We start from the raw sequence: 14395 nt of genomic DNA on the forward strand, positions 1-14395 counted from the left end.
GTCGCCTCACTCTGCCTAATGGTAGGGTCAGTCCTGAGCAAAGCAGATATCATATTTTTAAAAGCTTCCCCCACAAAACAAAAACTTCTGCATACCAGCCCATAAGGGAGAGAGTGGTGCTAAATAATTCTCACTGGTGTGCCAGACATGTTCTCCTACATGCAGTAGCATACAAACATTAATCCTATGTATATCTGCAGTCTGAACTGGTACAGTGCAGAATTTTATCACACTAGTCAGCATACTTATACATTGGGTCCAAGATTCCCTTCTAATGCTAAGCTGGTGACATCAGTGACTTAATATTCTTGCTTTTAATGTTTTTTTATGTAGCAGGCTAAAATGATCACTAGTAAGAAGTCTACAAGATCAGCTCCAATTCAACCCACCCCAAGAAAAAGATGAGCAGAAAATCAAGGTCCAAAAGTCTGTGTGGGTATAGATATACAGAAAAGTACAAATGTACAAAATAGTACAAAAATTAAATGGATGTTTAGAGATGCCATCACAGAGCTGAAGAAATCCTTCCCAAACGCTACAGGTATCAAGTTGCACACCTAGGATTCTAGGATAAAGAAACAATGGCTACTCCCCATCTTTAAACTGAAATGCACAGGCTCCTTGGGTAGGCACAGAAGAAATAAACAGAAACGCAAAGCAAAGGATTTCCAAAGTTTCATTTATACATATAAATAAGCATTTGCAAACTGTATGCAATTTTGTGTCCTCTTTTTTGTGGTGCTTTTCATCTTCTTTTTGGAAATGCCTAAGTAGACACCTTTTTATCCATATTTACACATATTTTATCCATTTAATAAATTACTGAACAAATAAGCTCTAAACAAGCTATTCCAGTTTTCAAATTCTTTCTGTCTCAAAACTATTTTTCCCTCGTAAAAATGACCCTGAATCTAGTTACTGTAAAACAATATTAACAGGTGCTGGCTCACCTAAGGCAACATAACTACTATGTATATACACACACATCGGCAAACACAAAGTCAGTTCTTCTTATGTACCATCACCACCAACCACGCAGCCCCTCAATGATAAGCCCCTCAAGGCTAATGTGTGAATTCAGAAGTGCTTGTGAGACCTACAAGGCCAGACACCCAAGGTGTTTACTTGTACATCTTTTCAGTACAGTGGTACCTTGGGTTACAGACACTTCAAGTTATGCATTTTCGGGTTGCACACTGCGCCGAACCTGGAAGTACCGAAATGGGTCACTTCCGGGTTTTGGCACTTGTGCATGTGCAGAAGCACCGAATCACGACCCACGCATGCGCATGCGCGGTGCTGCGGTTTGCGAACATGCCTCCCACATGGATCACGTTCGCAACCCGAGGTCCCACTGTAATGCATCTTTGCAGCTAGTGCTAGCCCAATGAAAGCCCACCTCGTGCCTTATATTGTAAGGTGCAATCCAAAAGGTAAAGTTCAGGAGCTATCCTGCATCCAGTCATCTTACCCAGGGATGGGCAACCTGTGGCCTTCCAGATGTTGTTAGGCTCCAACTCCCCTAAGTGTCAGGATGCTGTCAGCAGCTCCCAGCTGGTTGCCCAGGAAAGTATAAGACAAGGAAAAGTTTCTTACAGTCCTTTTTTATTTCAATCTTTACAGAGAGGAGCTATAGAACCCAGCCTCTTGGATAATGGCATTACCCCAGGTGAATCTCCACTGTCCCCCATGGGAGCACTTCCTCATTCGTCATCATCACTTCCTCTACAGGTGCTGTTATGTGCCCTCTGTCTTTGAGCTCTTTGGTCTCCTACTTTTAAGGCTCACTGGGTTCTAGGAGATGGAGGGTCTGGAATGCTTTCTAATGACAACGTGTCAGCCAGGTGTTGCTCTGGCTTGCCCATGATTTCCCAACTTTTCCCTTCATCTGCCTCTGAGCTGTGACCTCCCTCAACCGCCTGTTGTAAATCTAAACCATCTTCCTCTTCCTCCTTCCTGGAGGCTAGGCTTGAAACATGCAGCTCTCCAACATCACTAGCAGACTGTATGGTCACGTGCTCCCTTGACAAGCTACAGGATATCAAAAGCCATCACTGAGATATATATATATTTTGAAGTCACAGCTTCATATTTTAAATTAAACTATTTATCTGTCCACTTACTGAAAGGCAGATAAGAAAACTTGCACACCTCATACATTCTTCCCAGATAGGATAAGTGTGCAATGCAATGCAAAACAAAAAAGGATAACATGTGCAATGCAAGTTACTATGTTACAACTGCAGTTTCACCGATGGCAAGCTAACAACACAATGCTGTGCTGATCAGGACTATAAATGTTGGCAGACGACAAGAATGGTGTTGTGTCTGTAGAGCCTCTGCACAGAGGAATGATGACTAAGAACTGGGGAGAATATCAAAGATGTACTTTTCAACTGCTTCGATGATGGCCATTACCATAAAATGAAGTGTTACTAAAACTCCAACCTGGTAGAAGTTATCCAGGTTACAAATAATCGTGATTTTAAAATATATACTGTAAATTCTCTGTAATTATTGCAAAAATTTCTCATTAAGCTGGATGATGGAACTTGATTAAGGTTTTGTCCTGCTAAGTCTTGCTTTGTCCTTGTATGGACACATCTAAGAGACCTGTATCTTACCTAAGTTGTAAACATCTTAGAGTTTTGTTTAACTATAAATTGTACAAATAAGTAATCTTTTAATTGAATTTAGAACAACAGAAGAAAATCACATTTGTTCCTTTTTACTTTTTGTTCTTTTTTACTTTATTATTATTATTATTTTACTTTTTAACAGGCCATTGTGGTTCGAGGACCCGATCCCCGCTTTGTGAAATGAAGACATACGGATACGGAATATAAGGTTAATGGGCAAGAAAAGGCCACAACTTTATTGATTACAGCAAGTGAAAAGGTATTGGCTTAGGCATTGGACCACGACAGATTGACTCCACCCACTCGGAGAGGGGGTGAGCCCAAAGGGGGTTTATTCACAAGAGGGTGGAGCCTGTTGATGCTAATACAACTATAAGCTCTCCCCTGATGTCACCGGGGGTCGTGCCATGGCCCCCCGCCACACAGGCATCGGACAGGATCCATGACCGCCGGATTCCTTTAACGGAATACCCAAAATTGAAGGTGTAGGCGATGGCCACACCTAGCCCTTCCACACACCACGAACACATTCCAATGCCTAACCTACCCACCAATACCAAGAAAGTTGTGGCGATTGCTACGAGGTAGGTGAAAAAGTCACAAGGCCTAATGCCAGATGGAAAAATTCCTACCAGGCCCCCAGGACAACCTGGGCGACCAACCTAAGGTCCATAGCAAGACCAAGAGAAAACTAAACCCTAAACTCTAAGGGAGTGGAGGGTGGGTGACTCACGACGGGAAGGCGGAAAATGAGGCAGAATGGCTGGCACAGCAGTAAGTTAAACTGCAAACCACACCCCCTGTGGGTGTGGTGTGCCAGCCAGGTGAGTGGGACAGGGGGCGTAACACCCCTTGCATGACGCAGAAATCGCGTCCCACCCACAACACCTCCCCTCTTGGAGAGAGGAGAGGCTTTCTCTTTATCACATCAACTTCCAAATTAATAGGAAACTGGAGACAAAGACTGAATTCAGGTGAACTAACAAACCATGGTTTGAAGAATCAGGGGTGAGTTAAATAGTTGCACCAAAGTGACCTCTCTGGGGCACAAACCTAGACAGTGTGTATCAAAGTCGAGGGATGCCCAGACCACAAAACCTCTCTCTTGGCCTCACTGAAAGGTCCCAAGGAAAGTAGAATAATATAATGGGCACCAGCTTTGGTACAGGAGTTGCCAGAAGGAGGCATACAAGACGCTATCCAACTGCCTTAGGGACTCCACTCCAGATTTGTGTAAGGTTTATTCCTCTGCCTTTTTTCTCTCTCCTGCAGATGTCTTGCAAGGCAGTGGGTACATATCTTTCCTCAGGATTTACTCCCAAAGCCTTTATCACGAATGAGTGTAGCTGCAAGGCAGCAAAGGCTGAGGATCAGAGTTTTCCTTCACCTAGATGGGCTACCTTTCCCAGGTTGATGAGCCCCATCTGCCCCTCATCTTCCCCTACAGTACATGCAGCCTTCTTGACCATTGGACACACCATTGCTTTTGTCTGCTCAAGCCTGTCTTCACATGCAGGGGGTTGCAATAGTTAACAAAAAAGGGAACTTTTCACACCATACAAGTTGAGGTTCTAACAAACTGCACTGATCCATCGTGATAACCTGCTACACCATAGTAGTTAATAGTTATTCTAGAATAAAAGGAGAGCAGGGAGAAAGATGACTATATCAAGCAGGAAAATGCTCTGTTTTCACTATGCAAGTAATTTGTAATAAGTTAATAGAAGATGCAGGGGAAAGTTTGTGTTGCATATGTGTAACACACACTTTACGGAAAGGACTCATTTCACAGCAGGCAGTTGATATAGATTCTAGTCACGCAGTAATTGTTAGCTATTGCTAAGCGTGTTAATGAATGCAATGGCACCTGACCTTAGGTTGACCTGTCAAATGCACTACCAATGCACCCCACAGGCTGTTATCTGAACAGAATTGAACAAAACTTAGCAGTCAATTCCCCCACTTCAACTAATTAACTTTGAAACCTGAGGACAATTTCATAACCGGGATTTTTAATTAATGCAAGTATAAAATGATACACAGCTTCAGCTTTACAAGGGGTGAGGCTTAGAGACATCTGTCAGCCCACTCTGGCCTCAGGGTTACAAAAGAAGAAATCCCAATTGCACATTAACACCTAACTTTCATTTAGGATCAATGTTACTGCTGAAAGAAGAACCTGCACCCCAAATCATCTAGGGTTGGAATGTGAATCAAACGACTAGTCAAATGTTGTCAATTGTTAAATAAATCTGCACAAGTTGAGCATCTCTGAGAATGGTAAATGGGATGTTTACACGTTTTTCTTAAGTAAATGGCAGCAATGGGACAGTCTGATAAGTCTAACAATTGTAAGTGATAGAGAGTGGGTGTTTAACCCTCCTCTCCTACCCCTTACCATGGTCCAGAGGAAAAAATTGCCATTCCAAAGTGGCTATTTGCATTTCAAGGGAAGACTCTATTGGCATCAATGGATGCTTCCCTTGATATGCTAATAACTTCAGGTATTATTTTTCCTGTGTACTTGCCAACCAGCCATAGAAGAACTTAACTTCTACTGTAGTATGATGCAGCTGCTTCTCCAGGGATCTAAATGCAATTCCAGCATATCCTGAATGGGTAGTGACTCACTTTAAAATATCTACTAGATCTGAATTTCCTGGGTTCAAGCCTATGTAATTATGAACAGTTTTATCTTTGTATCTCAGCAGGAACATCAAGCACAACATTATTAAGCTTGCTTCCTCTAATATAGCTGCCAAATCATAGGGGATCTGTTGATGAGCAATCAGCTGAGAAGTTTTTAGCTTGCTCGCATTTTCATGCACATCATTTCAGGCTGCTGAAAAGTACACTGCAGGCATTGTTAGATTCTTCCAAAATGCACATAAGGCTAACATCCTTTCCCCCCAAAACCCTGGGGGTGGGAGGTGAGAGAAATAATTGTATGAAAAAACCAAAATCCCATACTACATAGAGGATTTTAAAAGCTGGAACCAGTGGCGAAGCTACCAGCTCTGGCACTGAGAGCGGCGTACATCCGTGGGGCGGGGCTGGTGTGCATCCCAGGAGGCATGGTGCACCCCCCAGGGCATGCATGGCGAGCGCAGAACATCCTGGGGGCGGGGGCAGCCGCAATGTCACAAACCCCCCGGGATGGCACCCGGGGCAGACAGCTCCCCCCACCCCCACCTTCGTCCGCAAGTGGCTGAAACATGTGCGGATTGCTCAAGAAACCTAACGAAAAAACAATAAACCTGGCATAGCAAAAATATTAACAATGAAAGCAACAACAGACATCATAATATGTCAAAATGAGCATGCTATGTTGCATCTAAACACTGTTTTTGCCATGTCAGAGGCAAGCCAGAAACCAAGGTGGGAGGAACATTTTCTGAACTGGGCACAGAAACACCAATCCACAAGGTCTGTCAGCATCTTGATGTGTAGATTCCAGTCCCTATTTCCTGGGGATGAAGAGTATCTCCTGAGCTTCATCACAGATGGTGTGTCCACACCAGTGGAGACAACTCCAAAGTACGTAGCTTTCCCTTGGAAATCTCCCCTTTAGTGGTTGCCATTTCAGGAACTGTGGTCAGTTCAAGGCAGCACCTCTTTCACAACTGAGGGGAGATGAGTATGCAATACAAAATAAGAAATGCTTAGGTTAGAGGCTAGGAGGCAATTTGAAAAGAAAATTTGTGGCAGTGGGGATAACTAGGCTGACTTTGGATAAAATGCAGAACCGGCAGTCACTTATGCATTTTAAACCCCCCTTCAATAAATTATAACTAGCGTTTGGCAATAATATTTATTGTAGCTTAGCTCTTAACACATTCCTTATTTTTGCCTTGTTAAAATTCATAAATAAAGCATAAATATAAATATTCATACTCAAGTTGCCTCTTCTCTTCACAGGTGTCAGAGTTGCCTCCAGGTCCCAGCTCACAGAGGACCAACGCTAGTCAGTAATAACATATAAAAGTCTTTATTGAAGATTAGTTTCCATTTCCAAACCGCAGCGTGCAACTCTACGTCCTAGACCTTAGACCGGCGAAGCTCCATCTGAGTCTCCGCCTCCTAGACACCAGTTTAAGACTCTAGCCTTACTCCTTACTCCACCTCTTCCGTTGTTCCTTCCTCCTCTGGGTCCTTCTGCTCCCTGGGGTTTCCTCCTTTCTGGACTCTTCTGACGCTGACCCCCCTGAGTCTTCCCCCTCCTTCCGGCGGGCTTTAGGACCTGGCTCCCTATCCGGGCTGCCTGCTGTGCCGCTCGCCTGTACATTTGAACTTGGCGCACGCGCCCAGCCGGTAACCTTCCTCTTGACCGTTTCCCCGCTCTCCGATGGAGGCGTGGTCAATCCTGACTCATCTCCTCTCGCTGGTAGTGAGAACACTGGTCCCGATTCCTGGGACTCCTCCCCCCCACTGCGCTCTGGTGGGGAAGCTGGTCCTGATTTCCAACTGCTGCTCTGGGAGTCCCCGCTGGCCCCTTCCTTCTGGGGTTTCCCCCTTGGCACCCCCCTTGCCCTGGCCATCGGCGCTCCCTTCTGTGAATCTTCCGATTCACTGGAGAGGCTCGTGGAATCCCTCTGACCACTGTCACTGCCTATGCCCCCCTTGGATTCCTCCTCCTCGCTCTCCATTTCCTCCCTTCTCCTGTGCCTCTGCTCCTGAGCCCCTGACAATAGGTTTATTTGCTAATGTTCTTCTCATTGCGTTTTTTTAATAATACAGGGATTATTGTGGTGTTTTTATGCTTATTAATTTTAGTAGCTTTGAAAGAGTACTGTTTGTTTTGTAAGTCCCATTTAACTTAGTGGGACTTATTTTTGAGTGGACATGATAAGACCACTGTGACACTGTGTAGTATCCATTCTCATAGTTTGTATTTTTCTGTTTGCATGTTAGCCCTCTGGTCCCTCAGGTATTGCTCTACAGAGGACTCATTTATCCATAGCAATGGTTCCCAACTGGTAGTTTGCATACCCCAGGGTATTAACATGGTCTGCAGAACCCAGGGGGTCTGCAGCACCATTCACATAACGAAAACTACCAAGGAGATATCAAAACATTTCAAAAGTAGGGGGTCCATGGCTTGGCTTTTTTTTGGGGGGGGGGAAAGGGGTCCACATTGGGAAACACTGATGCAAGGTAAAACACTGTATCTTTGCTTATGTACTTGTGATATCTTTCTACACCAGTGAGTATTCCACCTCAGTTAATATCCCTTTGTAATACTTTCTAATTTTTTGTTTTTGTTTTATTCCATTCCATGTTTCTGTAAAGCTGACGTTTGTTATTATTTTATCAATAAAAGTTAATTAGGGAGGAAAGGACGCTTGGCTTTTGTCTCGTGCTAAATTCAGAAACATTGTTACGTTTATAACAATTCCATGACTCTTAAGATTCTATGATTTATCATTATTCTGATATTTCAAATTTGTTCTTTTTCTTTGTTTGCTGATAGTCCCCTTGGCCTTCAGGAGGGAACAGAAAGCATAAGCAATAAAAAAAATTCCATCTCCCCACCCCCACCCCATTATACTAAATCTCCATTGTTTTCATGCAGCCACTCACATCATAACACATTATTTCACATGTACTTTTCTGACATATCAATTGAAGCATGGAAATTTCACAGAGCTTAAGGTGAGCCAAAGGAAAATGGCATCCAAATGGATAAGAAGTTCCAGCTGCAGACTGACATGAAAAATTAGCATGTCCAACAGGGCCAGAAACAGCTCTGTGAATAAAGCCTATTGATATTGGTAGTTGCATTAGAAATATTCCTACAGCTTTACAAAGTATTGACTACAACACACACACACACATATATATAAGCCAATAGCAATTCACTTTCTCTGTACATCTCATCCATAAACGAGCAAATGTCTCAAAATCATGCAACAACTACTACTAACTATCACAGATTAGCAAGGCTTCAAAACTGTACAGTATCTGGATATGTGGTATGGTGAGATCATTGGCAAGGTGGTTCCCTGTGCATATAAACAAAACACACTAAAATTCCAAAAACAAAGTCAGAAAAACTGATCCAAGCTACTGAGAATGAAACTTAAAGGGAGAAGTGACAGTCCAATTTCCCATCTATCTTATTATTAAAGAGTCAATATTTAAGAGATGAAGCAAAGGCCTGTTCTGTTAAATTCCATTATGCATACCTTCAGACCTTTGCAGCTTACTTAGTTGGCAAATTACTTTGTTGCATACACTTCACAGATTTCACCCATGACACCTTCTGCAGATAAAAATATACTGCCACTTCACATGTCAATTAGACTGCTTACTCAACTACACCGAGGAGAAAAGTAGGCAACCCCAATATGTGATCCAACATACTGAACTATTGCCAAAATAAAATTACCACTGCAACAAGCAACGTTTTGTTGAGAATGATACCATGCAACATGCACCTCACTCTACTAGGTAAAAAATGTTTCATGAATCTGAACCAAGTATTCCCTGGCTCAGTTAAAGAAAGATATTTAGGAATCATGACAACTTTCAGCTCTCAATTCCCTGAGGTTTAAAATATATATATAATGACTGATGATTTACGATGTTTTTGTTCCCTGATATAACTCAAATATTCTCAGTGCAATATTGGACTCTGTTTCTGCACATCCTCTAGTGGATAGCAGGGCCTCGAGCCCAAGCATTGAAATGTATTCCAAAAAATGTGGAATAAGGAGAATCGAAAGCCACCATACCATTATCTATGAGGCCATTTCTCTTCTCCTAGCCTTCGTTTCTGATATACTCACCGTGTTTTCAAGGTAGCCTACAACTATTATGTATGTATTGATTGATTATATTGTAGTTATGAATAGCTTCAAATAAAACATCTCAAAGTGATTTAGCAACAAACATAAATAAAACAATTTCATATAAAAAACTGGGATAAATGACATTCAAAGATTCCAGGCACATCATTTGGCATCTGTTTGTCTCAAAAGACAATGGAGTGTGCCTCTCGGGTGACATCAAACTGCTGGAGAATCACAGTGCCTGCTGTGGCTGCAGAGATCGGTAACTTGTAATGGCTGCCTCTTGTGTACAGTGCCGTAGCTAGGTGATCTTGCACCCCTGGCAGAACTGTCCAGATTGGACCCCCTAGCCACTGACAAATCAGCTCTTCTTTCCACCTCTCCTCCAAACCCACCCACCATTCAATTCACCCTCTATTTAAAACCTTTTCTTATGAGGCAATAATCAATATTTTTATAGACATATTTATGCACAATTTTTAAAAGCCGATTTTGCGCACCCCCCTCCACCTGTGCCCCTGGCAAGAGCCCACCTCACCAGCCCCTAACTACGGCCCTGCCTGTGTTGCTCTTGCTGTGTTAGCAGCACCAAAGTGACCTTCCAGGCATGCAAGCCTAAGCAATGTGTATAGCGGCCCTGGGCTGCCAAGACAACAAGACCCTCCACCAGTCTTGCTGATGCGGTCCAAAGGAAAGCAGAACACTACATTTGGAACCAGCCAGGCTGCAGGAGTTGCCAGAAGGAGGCATACAATATGTCACCCAACCATCTTAGGGACTCCACTCCAGATTTGTGTAGGGTTTACTCCTTAGTCTTTTCTTCTCGCAAAGATATCCCACAAGGCAGCAGAGGTTGGGGATCATTGTTTTTCTTCTCCTAGATAGGCTACCTTCCCAGATGGGAGAGCACCATCTGCCCCTCATTTCCCTCTACAGAACCTGCGGAAACCAACTTTTTGACCATAGGACCCATTATTGGTATCGTCCGCTTAATGCACCAGAGCCTGTCTTTGCATGCAGGGAAGTCCCTAGCGCAACAAGGGTTCAAGACCCATCAGCTACCTTTACCTGGTTTAGCCACCTAGTCAAAGCCATTTCCCAGAGAGTGGCCAGGAATTTTGATCATTCCATTTCATTACCCGCATGATCTTTGCAGCCATTAATGAGATAGAAGCTAACAATCTTAGAGGCCTCTCCACCTCACTTCCAACCACATTAAACAAAACCATTAAAACACTAGGTCTTATAATGCAGTCTGTAGTATTTCAGAGACATTGTGAAATTGTTCTCCAATAAAGTACAGCTGATGAGCATTCCCACCATACATGAAGATGATCAGTCAGCCTGACAATTCCAGCATTTAAGGTCGTTAACCCCATAAATTCTATTTAATCTTGCCAGGGTTTTTTAACCTCACACCAAACTATTTTTAGTTGAAAAGAGACAAATCGTATTTCCTCCTCTGCATTCACTTTTATGTAGCTACATTTAATATATCTATTACACCGCTGCTTGCACCAACGGGGCCCTAGTGTTGAGAATGAACAGATCCTAGCCATAAGTTTCAAGATCATTCTGACTTCATGCCAGTAGTGATGCGATGTTTTAACTAAAAATAAAAGCTAAAAATAGCTGGAGTTTAAATTTACAAAACAGGACTTTTCAGTGCTTGGAGCACTGCCAGGCTTTGAAAGTCTACATGCGAAATTCAATTATTGAACACAAGTATAGCCCAAATGTAATACTGAACTAAAAATGTTCTATTAATTAATGCCAATTAAGGGAGAGTTGGGGACTACACAGAGCTGCTGATTTTCATCAGTGTTCAAAACAAATCACATGTATTAATTACCAGCTGACAGCTAAGTTTCCATAAAGGGAAACAATAAGATGCCTCGGACAAGAAATGTGTATTTTCTATGGTCCAAATTGCTTTTTCTTGGCTTAACTTCACAGAGTTCCAACACCATTTCTCACCAATGGGAGTAGAATTAAATCAGTACTGATATCTTAGCACAGCCTTCACCAATCCGGTGCCTTCCAGATGTTTTGGACTACAACTCCAATCAGCTGCAGCCAACACTTGCTGGAGGGCACCAGGTTTATGAAGGCTATCTTAGTAGCATATACTGCATTACTTCCTGCCATACATAAAACTTCTTCTTCCCCACCCTTGCATCCCACTATCCAGATTGCTCTGAAAGGGGTACTCACATAGCTTGTGAGGACTTCTGTATCCAGTGCAGCCATTTGAAGCTGTGGTGGTGGTGGTGCAGAGTGCCTGGAAAAGAATAGCCTAATGTCTGCTGTCTACACTCTGTTGACCTCTAGATTGAATGACTGCAACATGCTATACGTAGGGTTGCCTTTGAAGTGGCTTTGGAAACTGCAGCTGGTGCAGCTACCAGGCAGCTGACTGGGGCAGGACTGTCTGAGCACATAACACCAATTATGACATGACTGCACTGGGTAACAATTAGTTTTTGTGCTCAATTCAACATCTGTGGCCCTTTACCGTGTGCTCCCTTGCAAGGGAGGTGTGTTAAGAGATTTCAACATTCCCATCAAGAAGGCATCTAGCCTTACAGATTAGGACTGTCATGGTCTCCATGACAACCATGGGGCTATCCAAATACATCAGAGGCCCAACACACTTTTGTCAGTTTTGGAGACCAAGCAGGTTAGATCTATTAAAAACATTAAAGGGAGTAGATGGTACTCAGAATGTTGTCATAGACAGACCATTGCTTGGTGAAGGTTGACATAGTTGTGGTGTAAAGGTGGTGAACCTATTGGAGACCTATGAAATTCAAAGGATTCCTGAAGGCTCTGGATAAAATCCCGCCAGGGCTCTAGTCCTGTTCCTATCAGGGCTCTAGTCTTGTTGTGGAATGGCAAGAGGCATAAGACAATTGATGTGATCACATGATCACGCCATAGTGTAAGTAGAAAAAAATCTTGAAGAGAACCTGATCTAAGATGGGTGAGAGCAGTGCTTTTTCTGGGGGGGGGGGGGACGCATACCCCTAAACAATTTGTGAATCTAATGGGAGAAGAAACTTAAAAAAATTAAATTGTTAGTTTCTTCTCTAGCATGGTGAATCATCAGTTCCATTGCTACCCCCGATGGCGGCCTCATTTCCTGTCATGGTGTTTCCTGAGTCTCAGACGGAAGCGAGAGTTTAATGTGTGAAGTGGGAGTTGGAATCTAGCACGGTGATCGGTCACTTTCGTTGTTACCACCTCTGATGGCGGCTTTATTTCCTTTCGCAGTGATTTTCTTGAGTCAAAATGAGAGCACCCCTAAACATTTTTTTAGAAAAAACAACCACTGGGCGAGTATATTATTTGAATCTACCATCTAGTGGTGAATAAAGGTTACTACTTCTCCACTGAGTAGCTGTCCAACAGAGCTGTTCCAAATTGTAAATAGGCTTATTACACCTGCCCAGTGGGGAAGATTAAGTGAGTTGTCAGAAGACTGCTGTGATACTTCCATGAAGCACTTTGAGGTTAAAATTATTCAGATTCATATAGAATTAGAAACTGCAGTTACAACAAATTCTGAGAAGATATCCCAGGTCTTATTTTTTGATGTGTTTGTTATCATGGCCTGAAACACCACGGGCCCCTGAGAACAGGGAGAGTGCTACACTGCCTGTTCTCCTTGACCTCTTTGTGGATTTTGATACCATGGGCCACAGTATCATATTGGAATGGCATAAAGAGATGGGGGCTGGGGACATGGCTTTACTGAAGTTCCACTTCTAGTTGCAGGTTTGAGTCCCATGGGTTACAAAAGGTAGCGGGGAAATCTCAACAGCATCACAGTTGAGCTGTAGCATGTTCCATTTTGTTACCCATTTTTTCAACACATATATGAAGCAGTGGAAAGACGTCATCAGGAGATTTGGATTAAGGTGTCATCAGAATGCTGCTATCACTCAGCTCCCTCTGTTGCATCTCAATCAAGGTGTCTGGAGGTGACAACAGGCTGAATGAGAGCCAACAAATTCAATTTTAATTCAGATAGATGGCAGTACTATGTGTGTTTGGTGTATGAAACCTGTCCAGAATAGGGTAGTGCTCCCCTGGAAAGATCAACAGGAAATAACTTGTTGGTGATTCCATCACCTCCAGAGGGCCTTTTTTGTGGTTCCCACACTCTCTGCCTTCTGATATTTGCCTGGCCCAATTCTGGGGACTGTCAGAAAACACAAGGCTATATATTTTGACTCAGGCTTTTGGGAATGTTAAATTCTTGCTTACTTTCTGCATGTAATGTTATCAGTTGATTTCTATTTTAACTGTTTATTATCTTTTGTAAGTTTATTGTTTTAATTGTGATCCTTGGTAAGTAGCAGGCAATTCATATGAAAAATGAATGTTATTCTGCTTCCCCCGGTTCACAAAACAATAATCCTTTAGGGTAGGTGGTAAAAGAGACAATAGACTGCAGCAAAGAAAAGCAGAATTCAGCTCCACTTACCGAGGCATGCCTTTTGAGGTTAAAATTAGACCTCACATTGCTTAATATGCCAACATGTGAACAAAAAGATAGCTTCTGCCATCACATCTAGTTTGGCCTTAAAAACAAAGATTAATCTATTTTTCTTAGCAATAAAAGATAACCAGGCAGAATTTAAGACTTTATTAAGCACTGCTGTAAAGAAACATGACTCATAATATGGCTGTCATTGAGGCCCGCTTAATACACGACCAGGGTTAAGTAAACAAAGTTTGATCATGACTCTAAGCAGCAGTGTTCAGCTGAACTCAGTTACTGCCTGCACAAAAGGTCTAGCTGGATGAATATTCAAACAAGGCTTTCAACCTCATGATTGTTGGAATTTACTAAAGGAAATTCCTTAGGACCTCAGTAGTTCAGTTCTCCATGTTCTCCCTGGAAGAGAAGTGCGAGACCAATGATAACAGAATCCAATGGAAGAAAACCATGGGGAAAGG

The 14395-nt window shown here is 42.7% G+C and overlaps 1 protein-coding gene across 3 annotated transcripts in view; it reads right to left on the reverse strand.

Annotated features, from left to right (window-relative positions):
• ARHGAP6 (Rho GTPase activating protein 6) overlaps positions 1-14395 on the reverse strand; it is a 183361-nt gene that overhangs the window by 157976 nt on the left and 10990 nt on the right. The window contains exon 1 of one of the 3 annotated variants that reach the window (XM_083734233.1): positions 11645-11707. The exons of the other annotated variants lie outside the window; for them this stretch is intronic. Within the exon in view, the coding sequence (XP_083590359.1) occupies positions 11645-11680 (36 nt within the window). The 5' untranslated portion in view covers positions 11681-11707. Of the gene's footprint in view, positions 1-11644; positions 11708-14395 lie in introns of those variants that run through there. 3 annotated transcript variants of the gene reach the window in all.

This window comes from Podarcis gaigeae (genome assembly GCF_964106915.1).
Source record: "Podarcis gaigeae genome assembly, chromosome: 4".
Lineage (NCBI taxonomy): Eukaryota > Metazoa > Chordata > Lepidosauria > Squamata > Lacertidae > Podarcis > Podarcis gaigeae.